Source organism: Podarcis melisellensis, assembly GCF_964234715.1.
Source record: "Podarcis melisellensis genome assembly, chromosome: 4".
In the NCBI taxonomy this organism is placed as follows: domain Eukaryota; kingdom Metazoa; phylum Chordata; class Lepidosauria; order Squamata; family Lacertidae; genus Podarcis; species Podarcis melisellensis.
In genome coordinates this window covers 97,042,886-97,056,126 of record NC_138531.1, presented here as the reverse complement: position 1 = coordinate 97,056,126, position 13,241 = coordinate 97,042,886, and the positions used below count along the sequence as shown (strand labels likewise).

Below are 13,241 nucleotides of genomic sequence, written 5' to 3'. Positions count from 1 at the left end.
TTTAATTGTAAGGTCAGCTTTCTTAAAAAGCACCCTATGGTCAGTTCGGTATGTGAATAAAATGTTATTTTGATTTGTCTTTGCAGTTAGCGCAGAGCGCAGCTGACTTTGCAACTTGAAATGATAAATATTTTCAGACACACTTTGCCAGTATTTTGACACCTAACAATTCTATATCCTTGGGTGTTAAAGCTCGTTACCTTTGGAACTTGAATGCAAACACATCTGCAGTGATTACAAGTCTATCAGGTATTCAGTAATGTGGGGAAAACAAAGGAGGCATTTTCTATTTTAAGAGAACCTCAGGGTTGCATTGGCCACAGCTCTTTTAAAAGGAATCTTTTTAAAGTTGCTCAACTCTCGCTTTGGACTAACATAGCTCAAATACTTGAGCTGTTACAGTGTATTTTTATAAGCACGTCCTCTAATCATGTATGAGATGAAGGGAGCTTTTAAAGGAGCTTTTAAATATATTTTAAATTTGTTTCAGTGGAATTGGAGGGGAAACACTTGGGTTTCAGGGGGTGTATGAGATGCCTTCACACCGTTGCTTAGACATATTTGTCTAGAAAGAACGCAGATTAGAAAAAGCACAGATAAAAAGGAGTCAGTATTTTAAATATCAGAGTCAAGAAATAAGTGAAAATCTTACGCAAATGGTTAAGCACAAACTTCATCTAATCCAGTGTAAAGCTCCAATTGGGTAGCATATAAACATCTGGCAAACAACAAGGTGTCAGCCTTTACTACCTGAATACCACCATCTTTTTGGTAATATGTTGGCTTGGTTAAAAATCTCTCTCTCTCTCTCTCTCTCTCTCTCTCTCTCTCTCTCTCTCTCTCTCTCTCTCTCACACACACACACACACACACACACACACACGAAATGAGCAGCTTTCCACATAGTATTGATTTGTGATATGACCACTTTAAGGTATGGCATGAGAGGCTGGGTGTTAGGATTAGCAGTTCTCCCCCAGTATGAGGAGGAACCATCCTTTCCCTGGCCATGGTTCTAGGATGATTTGATGGGCATCCACATCAAAGATGGTTCTGATGCTTTCTAGTGTCCTGAATCCCCACACTGAGCAGATACCAACCTGTAAGGCATGGAGTACCAAAAGGAGAAAGCTGCTTTTTGTAGCATTAGGTTGACATTCTTCATCAGTCCCCTATGAAGTTGCTCAACAATACATGTATCTGCAGTTGGACTTCAAATCAATATACCGTGTTTTTTGCTCTATAAGACTCACTTTTTCCCTCCTAAAAAGTAAGGGGAAATGTGTGTGCGTCTTACGGAGCGAATGCAGGCTGCGCAGCTGTCCCAGAAGTCAGAACAGCAAGAGGGATTGCTGCGTTCACTGCGCAGCGATCCCTCTTGCTGTTCTGGCTTCTGAGATTCAGTATATTTTTTTCTTGTTTTCCTCCTCCGAAAACTAGGTGCGTCTTATAGAGTGAAAAATACGGTACTTCCCTTTTTTACTTGCTCCTTAAAAAGGAGGGAGCAATGTATGTCACAGCAAATGATTCATCTAAAGGAGTTGTTTTTGGAGGATTTGAGAGACTTTCCATGATTTGCAAGAATGAACTGGAGGACATTGACAGGATGATTCCTCCCTCTGGATCTGACAGGTATGGTCTTCAGAGACTTCTGCATCCTAAGGGAAGGGGTTGTCCCACCCTCTAGATCTGATCTGATTTGCCTCTGTCTACAATAGACTGAGTATTTTATTGCTGTGGCTTAGTTTGGCCACTGTGCGCAGGACTTAGGTTAGTGTGGATTCTGTTCGAATTCTGAAGCAAGAATATTACTGTTCTTCATTAAATTTATGTATCGTCCTTCATCCGAAGATCATGTCTGATACCAGAAGCAAGAACAGAAGTACATTCAGAACATAAGAACATAGAGACAGGGATGAAAGGATGGCCAGCAAACATCAGCCAAGCAAGAGGACAGGCAGAAAAGAAAGCTAGGAAAGTCGGTGTTAAAAAGAAATGTAAAATACCATGCTGATGAAAAACAGAAGCTAAGGGTTCCTTTCACAGGCTAGCAGCAAGTCTTCTCTGAAGGCAGAAGTGGTTGAGCCATCTAAGGGGTAGGAGCTCAGCTGAATAGGATGGAAGAAGGAATGATTCAATATTCTCAACAAAGTCTCACTCACCACTGCTTAGTCCCTTGATCCTGACACATACTTCTGGGAAACTGCACTTCATCTTTCCCCCCTTTTTGGTAGTAGTTTTCATTTAATTTAAACTAGAATTTAATTTAAGACAGAATAGACTTCCATTCTCATCTGGGTGGGCATTCTGAGGTGCCTGGAGGAAGGGTGAATTCTGAGGCAGTTGAAAAGTGTGGAAAAGTAAAGGCACTGATGACTTGATAAGGGATTAATGCTCAATGTGTGTCATGTTCTGTGTCTGGCCTCAGTTTCCCATCTGGCCAGAAGATGTGGCTTTACCAGAGTCCTTAGATGTGGAAGGTGCCCCCTGATGTGTTCCTTGCCCTTACACACTAAGAGACAGTGACTGCAAAATTGGGCAATGGCCCTTAGCTGGAGTGGGATTAACTCCAGGTCCAGACTAGCCAGCTTTCAGAAGACAACAGCTCTCTTTGGGGAGTTCTAGCCAACACCTGCCACAGTTACCTTTGTATCTATTACCTTGCCTGTTGTGATCTGGCACAGTCTATTTTCACCATGTCACTCTTATCAATGAAAGGACACTAGACAATGCTGAACGGATTGTCTCCATTTGTACGCTTGCCGACACTCTCAAAGAAACCCTAAAAGATTACAGAGGCCAGAATTACCTTTGCAGAAGCCATGCTGTTTCTGCCTTGGCAAGGCACTTTCTTCCATTTGCTTCCTGTGTCTATCCTTAATCGTTCTTTCCACCCATTTTCCTGGAGCAGACATTAAGATAACCAGCTGGTGGTTTCTTGGATTCCCTCTGGGTCCCTTTATCAGAAGGGTATCACAATGCCCACTTTCCAGTCCTCTGGTCCAGAGACTGATCTTAAAGGCAAGTTACTTTTCCCTCATTTCTTTATTTTCACATTTTAGGTCTTTGAGAACTCTAACCCAGACTCAGGTTTTAATTTGCCAGCAAAGCCTAGAACTTCATCTCTTGCCACCACTCCTTGCCTCAGTTCTGCAATACTTTCCTTCCTGAGAAAAAAACAAAAAAAATTCCTTCCAGTAGCACCTTAAAGACCAACTAAGTTAGTTCTTGGTATGAGCTTTCGTGTGCATGCACACTTCTTCAGATACACTGAAACAGAAGTCACCAGACCCTTCTATATAGTGAGAAGGTGGGGAGGGGTATTACTCAGAAGGGTGGTGGGAATGGGTGATTGGCAGATAGCTGTGATGAGCCTGTTGACGACTCTTAACGACTGCAATAGGTCTTACAGGAACAGGAAAAAGCAAGGGGTGAGAAGGTGAAAAATGGCTTTGTCATGTATAATGAGATAAGAATCCAATGTCTTTGTTCAGACCAGGTCTCTCCATGGTTTTAAGTTTGGTAATAAGTTGCAATTCAGCAGCTTCTCTTTCCAGTCTATTTCTGAAATTCCTTTGTAGTAAAACAGCTACTTTGAGATCTTGTATAGAATGTCCTGGGAGATTGAAGTGTTCTCCTACTGGTTTCTCTGTCTTGTGATTCCTGATGTCAGAAATTCCTGATGTGAGAAAGTTAGTTCAATGCCAGGAGTACAGTGGTACCTCGGGTTACATACGCTTCAGGTTACAGACGCTTCAGGTTACACACTCTGCTAACCCAGAAATAGTGCTTCAGGATAAGAACAGAAATCGGGCTCCGGTGGCGCGGCGGCAGCAGGAGGAGGCCCCATTAGCTAAAGTGGTGCTTCAGGTTAAGAACAGTTTCAGGTTAAGAACAGATCTCCGGAACGAATTAAGTACTTAACCCGAGGTACCTCTGTATTGTTCTTGATGAGAGGCTGTGTCTAAGACAGTGGTTCACCTAAAGTCACTCTCTGTTCATGGTTGAGGTGCTAGTTCAGGGGTCAGCAAACTTTTTCAGCAGGGTCCACTGTCCCTCAGACCTTGTGGGGGGCCGGACTATATTTGGTGGGGGGGTGAGAAGAAAAACGAATTCCTATGCCCCACAAATAACCCAGAGATGCATTTTAAATAAAAGGACACATTTTACTCATGTAAAAACACCAGGCAGGCCCCACAAATAATCCAGAGATGCATTTTAAATAAAAGCACACATTCTACTCATGTAAAAACATGCTGATTCCCAGACCGTCCGCAGGCGATTGGGCCGGATCCGGCCTCCGGACCTTAGCTGGCCTACCCATGTGCTAGATGAACCAGGGACTTAGTAGCATGTGTCTCAGTTGCTACACTAAACCTGTTCTGGGAGAATGTGGCCCCACATGCATGCAGCACATAGGGATCAGAGCTCCCCTGGACCAGTCAAGGATACTGTTAACCAAACCAAGAAATAACCATTAATTTGGCTAGCTTGTATGTACTGTGTGATACAGCAAAGTGTTCAGCATTTAATGATAGGTATTTATCACTGGACTTTGGAACAGCACACAGAGTTACAGCAATGCTCTCATTTAATACAATGCAAAGAGAAGACAAAGCAAAAAATATTCCACCCACTTTTATATTTGTTTAGGGCTATTATGGAAGCAGTGTCTTGCAGAAAAGGATATCCGGAAAAGAAGTATGGAGGGGGAAATCTTCTTTATTTTGCAGTGTAGATGTTATGTGAGAGATCTGGAGCACTTTATAATAAAACTTTAAAAGGTTTCCCTGTGGAAAGGCGCAAGGCCAAATGTATCAGATTTATAATAGTTGACAGCATGGCTATTTTCCAAGTCTTGTTCAATGACCTTCCCACTGCCCCCCTGGAGAGGGGCTTGTTTTCCTCACACTACCATCAAAGCTAACTCCCCCCTTCATATTCTTTAATAAAAGGAATGATTGCATTTGGAACCACAGCGTGGTTCACCTGTTCCATTTTCATAACCCATATTTGGACTTGTTTGCATTTTTAAAAGAACTGCCCGTAATGCGATCAACTGATTAAGACAATCAACATGGCTGGATTGGGTAGCGCAACAGTACAACTCTCTCACTGGTTCTGCCCCTGGCATTCACAAACTAAGAGTGGCTCCATGTGGTAGCATCCCTTTTGTTTTGTTTTTTAAAGTAATATTTATTAAAATTTCAAAAAAATACAAAAATAAGAAAAAGATAATAAAACAAAAAATACAAAATACTGAAAAATAAAAACAATTAAAAACAAATCAATTTTCCCATAACTTATCTTTCATTTACTTGTTTCCTTGACCTCCTCACACCTCCCTTTTTTGTATTCTAGTTCAGTTAGTTAATTCAGCAAATCCTTTCCATCTTTGTTTTTATCTTAATCATTTATCTTAATATATTGTAACTTTGCATTCTCACCTGTTAACAACCCATTTTTACATACTCCTTTATAACATTACTGCTAAAACCACATAACTTCATTCCAGCATCCTTCTAACATTCCTTAATTTTACAATGTTTCTGTAGATAGTCTTTAAATTTCTTCCAACCTTCTTCTACCGATTCTTCTCCCTGGTCTCGGATTCTGCCAGTCATTTCCGCCAGTTCCATATAATCCATCACCTTCATCTGCCATTCTTCCTTGGTGGGCATCCCTTTTGAACCCAGGTGCAACTATGAATGGACTTCCTTGGAAGGTGGTGGACTCTCCTTCCCTGAAGGTCTTTAAACAGAGCTTGGGTGGCCATTTCCCAGGGATTCTTTAGCTGTGATTCTCGCATCTGCAAGGGGTTGGACTAAATGGCCTCTGGGCTTCATTCCAGCTCTACCGTTCTCTGTGTGCGCATCAAACAAAAAGCCCAGCCCGTGAACTTCTTAAGTGGGACCATTGGAGCTCCAGTCCGTTTTCGTGCAGCTTCCACCACCATCTCGTAACTCTTTCCTTTTATTACCTGCCTTGGTCCTACTTGCAGAGAAATGGCGGGGAGCCTGGGAAGATAAGCTTGAAATCATAATAGGCTGTGACAGGAGGGCTTCTCTTTGCAACAGCAGGTATGGCTGGAACCTCTGTCGGAGAACTCCAGGGTCTAGACATGAGAGGCTCTCTTGCTTAAGAGTTTGGCTGTGCAGTAAGCCTGTTCCTGGCAGTAGCAGGGCATTGAGTGGAGCAAAGCCGCCAGTCTGGTGATCCTACTGGTTCAAGCACACTGCCCAACCCCATCTAATTAAACAGCTCTGTCAGGGGCAGGGGCCTCAGCATACAAGACACCTCTAGTTCTTGCACTGCCCCACTTCACTGAGGATTGCATGATGGAGTTCACCTGCGTGCCAATTTACTTTCAGCAGAAAGCTAAGAGTCCTGGCATAACTTTTGCCTTCAGTCCTTGTTAGTGATGCATTCTCACAGCTATGCAGCTACATGCAAAGGAATACGCAGTTAAACACCAGTGCTTTGCTTTTTGTGGACACGGGTGGCGCTGTGGGTTAAACCACAGAGCCTAGGACTTGCTGATCAGAAGGTCGGCGGTTCGAATCCCCATGATGGGGTGAGCTCCCGTTGCTCGGTCCCTGCTCCTGCCAACCTAGCAGTTTGAAAGCATGAAGTGCAAGTAGATAAATAGGTACCACTCCGGTGGGAAGGTAAACGGCGTTTCTGTGCGCTGCTCTGGTTCGCCAGAAGCGGCTTAGTCATGCTGGCCACATGACCCAGAAGCTGTACGCCGGCTCCCTCGGCCAATAAAGCGAGATGAGCGCCGCAACCCCAGAGTCGGCCACGACTGGACCTAATGGTCAGGGATCCCTTTACCTTTACCTAAAGTTTGTTGTTGTTGTTTCATTTTATAACGTATATAACGTATATAAATCAGAGAGAACACTTGAAGCAGCAGTGCTTTACTGTTCCTTTAAAACAATGAAACCTCTAACCAATTGTTCAGATAATTGTGTGGGTTTTTTGTGGTGCAGGATTTCATACTGTTGCATTTCATGTTATATTTGTTACTCTATTGCAATAGCATCTGCAGTTATTTGCAAGGTTTTTAAAATATCCATTAGTAACTCGTAATGGAGGAAACAATATTGCACTGTGTGTGGAGAGTGAGAAAACATTTCTTGAAGTTTTATCTTGGAATGTAGAATATTGTTACTTCTGTAGAAAGAAGGCATTGAAAGAAGCATCATTCCAGCATTTGCAAAGTGGTGATGGATTTGAAATTCACATTTATCTAATGGACATCAGCCCATAATTTTGTGATAGGCAGCTTTATAAAATAGCCCCTTAAAAGAAAAATTAGTTAAGACTTTGAAGAATAACTACAAATGTAGTGGCTATACATATACATGGGACGCGGGTGGCGCTGTGGGTAAAACCTCAGTGCCTAGGACTTGCCGATCGTATGGTCGGCGGTTCGATTCCCCGCAGCGGGGTGCGCTCCCGTCGTTCGGTCCCAGCGCCTGCCAACCTAGCAGTTCGAAAGCACCCCCGGGTGCAAGTAGATAAATAGGGACCGCTTACCAGCGGGAAGGTAAACGGCGTTTCCATGTGCTGGGCTGGCTTGCCAGATGCAGCTTGTCACGCTGGCCACGTGACCCGGAAGTGTCTGCGGACAGCGCTGGCTCCCGGCCTATAGAGTGAGATGAGCGCACAAGCCTAGAGTCTGGCAAGACTGGCCTGTACTGGCAGGGGTACCTTTACCTTTACCTTTATACATATACATGTAAATTCACTCAACTAGAACTAGGACATTTTTACAAAATGCATTAAGCTGGATTTGGAAGAGTGACTGCTAACCAGCAATTTGGTTGTGCTTATTACATCAGATTTGCCAGCTGTAAATTGGATAATATTCAGTAAGCATCTCTTTCTCTTCATGATCTGTTTGCAGTTCTCATATTTTGGGATGATGTGCACCCAGAGCACATATTGGAGCTTTCTATGGAATGTTGACATTTAAAAGTTGTTTTATGGTTTGTAATCTGTAGAATAAATGAATTGTATGTTTTTAATCGGTTGTGAGTTGCCTTGGAAGGATTTAGTCCTAGAAAGGAAAAGACAATAAATTGAAGATATACTTTTAAAACTTGCCTAGAGAGTTTTGGGGAAAGCTTGTTGTTGTTTAGTCATTTAGTCATGACCCCATAGACCAGAGCACGCCAGGCACTCCTGTCTTCCACTGCCTCCCGCAATTTGGTCAAACTCATGCTGGTAGCTTCGAGAACACTGTCCCACCATCTTGTCCTCTGTCGTCCCCTTCTCCTTGTGCCCTCCATCTTTCCCAACATCAGGGTCTTTTCCGGGGAGTCTTCTCTTCTCATGAGGTGGCCAAAGTCTTGGAGCCTCAGCTTCAGGATCTGTCCTTCCAGTGAGCACTCAGGGCTGATTTCCTTCAGAATGGATCGGTTTGATCTTCTTGCAGTCCATGGGATTTTCAAGAGTCTCCTCCAGACCATAATTCAAAAGCATCAATTCTTCGGCGATCAGCCTTCTTTATGGTCCAGCTCTCACTTCCATACATCACTACTGGGAAAACCATAGCTTTTACTATACGGACCTTTGTTGGCAAGGTGATGTCTCTGCTTTTTAAGATGCTGTCTAGGTTTGTCATTGCTTTTCTCCCAAGAAGCAGGCATCTTTTAATTTCGTGGCTGCTGTCACGACAGCTTTTCTGGGAAAGCTTAGGGTAGAATATTGCCAGTGCCTTGTATTTGCCCTTGAGAGTGTTCACTATAGCTCTGACCTGATGCTCACTTCTTTGAACAATTTGACCACCATATAATTCAAGATTGTCAGTTGACTGGAGCAGGCAGCCTGGTCTATTTCTGTGCCTTTTAACAGCAGCCTGTTCTGTGAAAAGCACCGGGTGAATCTTTTAATGGCATTATTATCAACTAATAACTTCAGCTAAAGGCACAAGAGCAGACGCCTGGCCAAAAGTTGGCAAGCCTTGCTTTTACACATTCTCCCTCTCGAATTGTATCAGGTTTTCTTTAATTCTGGGGAATGGGAAATTTTCGTGGATAAGGTTTAACTATTTGAAACATTAAATAGTTCGGAACTGTTTCCCATTTTGCCAGAACATGCAAATGCAAGGAGGAAAACCAGAAAAATATGGGTGTTGGTGCTACAGGAGAACAACAGTAAAAACCGATATGGCCATGCTCTTTTGTATTCTGCAGTAGGGTTAAGTGATCCCTGAATATACTTTAAAGATGACCTTTTAATATCCTGGGTATGGAGTCCTTAACTGATGCAGCAGTTACTTCTGCCTGTGATAAAATTGCTAAGTGCACTGAAGCAGCTCAGCTAGGCTGGGGCAGAGCATTCTGCAATTTAAATTCCAGTCAGAGGATGGCTTGGTTGCGTCGAACAAAATGCATTATCTGGACCAGATAATTTTTCCTTAACAGTGGGGAAAGTTCATCACTACTTCCTCATCTTCTCTCAGATTAGCCTTATTAGGCTGTAAAGGTGGAATATAAAAGCACAGGCTAGAAAGGGGAGAGCTCACTAATTGCATAGGAGGATATTTTCAGAGGAGCTGGCCTTTGGTACTCTTAAATTTCTGCTTGACAGATCCATTGATCTTCAGCTTCCTCTCCCTCTTCCCTTTGTAATGGTATATTATGTGAAAGTTTAAGAATAATATCAGAGTACTATGCATAGAGAGGAACAAATATATTTTCTTATGACTAGTGTAGAAGAGACCATGATTTCTTCTGCTGTGAGTTTATAAAATCTTTACCTGCTCGTTGAAAGGAAAAAAAGGTGGGGCAAGATAAGAAATAAAAAGCTGAGTTAAAACACATGCACATCATTTGTGCGCGCACAGTCCATTTGCCTATGTGGACATCACTCCCAAGCCCGGAAACAGGGTGGAGAGGGTGAGAGAGGAAAAGGAGCTGGGGAGCATGTGAATGCAGTGAAGGGGCAATCCATCAACTGGGGGAGGGCCGGCTGGCACCCTAAAATATTTTATTGGGGGCCCAAGAGCCCTAGGCCCCTAGGAGTTGGTTTCCTTGCCCACGATGGCTTCCAAAGAGCTGCGGAAGAGCCCTAGCCCAAGCAGAGAGGCTGCAACTGCAGAAATTATCCCTGGAGTCAGGTCTAAAGAGGGAGTATGGTGGGGGGAAACAAAGAGTTAAAGGATGAAAAAAAAATCCTCTTTATCCTTCCATTTTTCCTTTCCATTTTTCAAAGGCTTTTCACAGGCCTCATCTTGTTAATTATATATTCATGTGAGTATCTAAATGCAAACGATGTGGCTGCTTGCTACTCTGCCAATACAATTTCTCCATTTGCTTTGTTCAACAATCTAGGAATCGCCTTGCAGGCAAGCAGGCAAGCAAGCCATGGACTGTTTCTCCAAAGCTTGTTTAGTTTTGCCAACATCTGCAGTGAGGTGGCCAAGCACACCATGGAATATTAGGGGGTCCAAAGGTTAGGCAACAGTACCTTTTAATTTCTGCGTAGGAATTTAAAAAAACCCACCCCAGATTTTTTAGCCCGAATCTTTACAGTTGGACTAATTGTCATATGTACAATAATGGGATTTTGCCTTCATTTAAATGTTGCAACCACGACTGTTTGAATTAAAAGGTTGCCAAGTGACCCACAAGCAAGTACTGAGCGCACTCCTAAGCCTCATGCTCTATGTAACTGTGCCAAAGGTTAAACTATTGGTAGATTTCCCAGTTGGAGCCAAACAGTGTTGGTCTTTGTCTTGGGGACCTTTTGAGAGGAGAAGCAGCAAGTGTCCTTGAGAACAGAACAAGGAGGACCTTATATTATACGCTTACTGCAAATACAAACCCACTGTATTAGTCTTCACTGGAAAAGAGATGCTTTTGCTGCCATTTATGGCTACGTATGTGAGATCCCACCCACCAACCCCAAAAATGTGCAGGCCTTTTGACAATTTGGGTGAATGACAGAATTTTTATCTAGGTTCAGTAGTGCAGAGTATTAGCTGGGTATTGGTAAAATCACAATATGTTCTTTTCAACTCTATTGCAAGAGATCATGACTGGTCTCGCAATACTTCAGTTGCGTTCGTGTCCACAGTAGTTGTGATAGTAATTTTCTGGGGTCTCCCACATCTAGGCGCCTTGGTCTTTCTGTTGTACCGTATTGGCTTCATGTCATCTTCCCAATTCCTTGACAACATTCCCGCAAACCACTAAAAAAATTGGTCAAACAACCATGGCACAAACAGAGTTGTGGAGGGGAATGGATATAAAAAATCCAGTAATAAATCCTTATTAGGCCAGTCCTTTACAGTATATTTTAATGTAAGTCAAATACGTTTCAACAGAAGGTCTTCAACAGTTGCCTAATATAACATCAGAAAAACTAAACAAAACTGGTTTTTAAAGGAACTTAAAGTCAGAATAAGCAATCATGCATAAAAAAACAGGATAACAATATTCACCGCTGAAGAGTCAAAGAAGGGGGAAGTAAAGCATTTACTTCAGATTTCCATTATAAGCAGCCTTCCTGGGTAAACTGAAAAATGTCAACAATCACTCATTAAATTAATTTTAAAATCTGCAGCCACAAAAATGAATCTCCACAAAACTTATTGAAGTGTTATTTATGGATACAATCTTTTACAGGCCAATTATTAAAACCTACAACCAAATTTAACTTCATTCAAGCCTTTAGTGTATATGTGAAACCTTTTCCTGCTTCAACCATAAGTACTTTATATAAAGGCTGTGTTACCTAATAGCCATACACTACTTACATACATAGGTATGGCGCCATAGGGTGGCGCTGTGGGTTAAACCACAGAGCCTAGGGCTTGCCGATCAGAAGGTTGGCGGTTCGAATCCCCGTGACGGTGAGCTCCCGTTGCTCGGTCCCTGCTCCTGCCAATCTAGCAGTTTGAAAACACGTCAAAGTGCAAGTAGATAAATAGGTACCGCTCCGGCGGGAAGGTAAACGGGGTTTCCGTGCACTGCTCTGGTTCGCCAGAAGCGGCTTAGTCATGCTGGCCACATGACCCGGAAGCTGTACGCCGGCTCCCTCGGCCAATAAAGCAAGATGAGCGCCGCAACCCCAGAGTCGGCCATGACTGGACCTAATGGTCAGGGGTCCCTTTACCTTTACCTTTTACCTACATACATATGCTACATATAATTCTTTTATTGAAATAGTTGGATTTCTTAAACACTAGTAGTAATAAAATAGCGTTAAATACACAGCTAAAATTGCCACTGATGCTCTTCAGGAAAATCTCTCTACAAGGTTACCAACTTCATTGAAATTGACGGCAAAAAGCAGTCTTAGGAGTGACAGGCATAAACACAAGCCACTTTGGGGCATAGGCTTCTGTGAAACAAATGCAGCAACACATGCTTTCATGCTACCAGTATTTAACTCCTGTCGTGAATGTGCGCCATGAAGCATCTTAGTAGCCATCACTGCTGTGATCCATGAGGGTATGCTATGCAATTCTTTGAGAGTGTAGATTTGTTTTGGGTTGCTGGCCCTGTTGGGAATTCAAATAGAGGGAATTCAACACCTCCTGAAAAACCACATTTAATATTTTGGAGAAATGCCAAGAGTCCAAATTCATTTGTAAATAATTCTTTCTCTCTCTCTCTCTCTCTCTCTCTCTCTCTCTCTCTCTCTTAAACAGGGCATTCAGAAATTGGCTAGTCAGTACTTAAAGAAAGAGTGGCCTGGAATAAAAGCTGATGATCGACATGACTTCAGGTAATGCCAGCAAGTTCACTTGCGTTGCCGACGGCATTCCGTGCATAAGATCAAATGCTCTTTATTTTCTTACAGATATTCTATATGGACTTGTATCCCAACTTGGCTTCTGTGGGGAGGAGCCAACCCCAGAGCAAAATTCAGGAGCAAAGGATGCCCCTGCTGGTGGAAGCAGGGACAACATTCACTCATCCCCCCTTCCCCCTACTTGCATCCTCTGAAAACTGCTCCAGATTTTGGTGACCCTCCAGAATAGTGGGAGGAGCTGTGGTGTGGGGCAGGAATTGAAGAACTTCTCTCCCACCCATCCACCCCATCGTGTCAGCAAAGTCTCTGCTGCATCAAAACCTTTTGTGCATTGAATGAGCCCTTTGTCAGAGGCTAAATTTGAATTGAAGCTATTGAAATAACAGTGGTGCCTCGCAAGACGAAAAGAATCCGTTCCGCGAGTCTCTTCGTCTTGCGGTTTTTTCGTCTTGCGAAGCAAGCCCATTAGC

The 13,241-nt window shown here is 43.0% G+C and overlaps 1 protein-coding gene across 5 annotated transcripts in view; it reads left to right on the top strand.

Moving 5' to 3' along the window:
- The window catches only part of FCHSD2 (FCH and double SH3 domains 2), a 140,529-nt gene that overhangs the window by 50,395 nt on the left and 76,893 nt on the right, over window positions 1–13,241 (top strand). For all 5 annotated transcript variants that reach the window (XM_081909754.1, XM_081909753.1, XM_081909752.1 and 2 more), the window contains exon 4: window positions 12,668–12,744. In XM_081909754.1, the coding sequence (XP_081765880.1) occupies window positions 12,668–12,744 (77 nt within the window). The remainder of the gene's footprint in view (window positions 1–12,667; window positions 12,745–13,241) is intronic.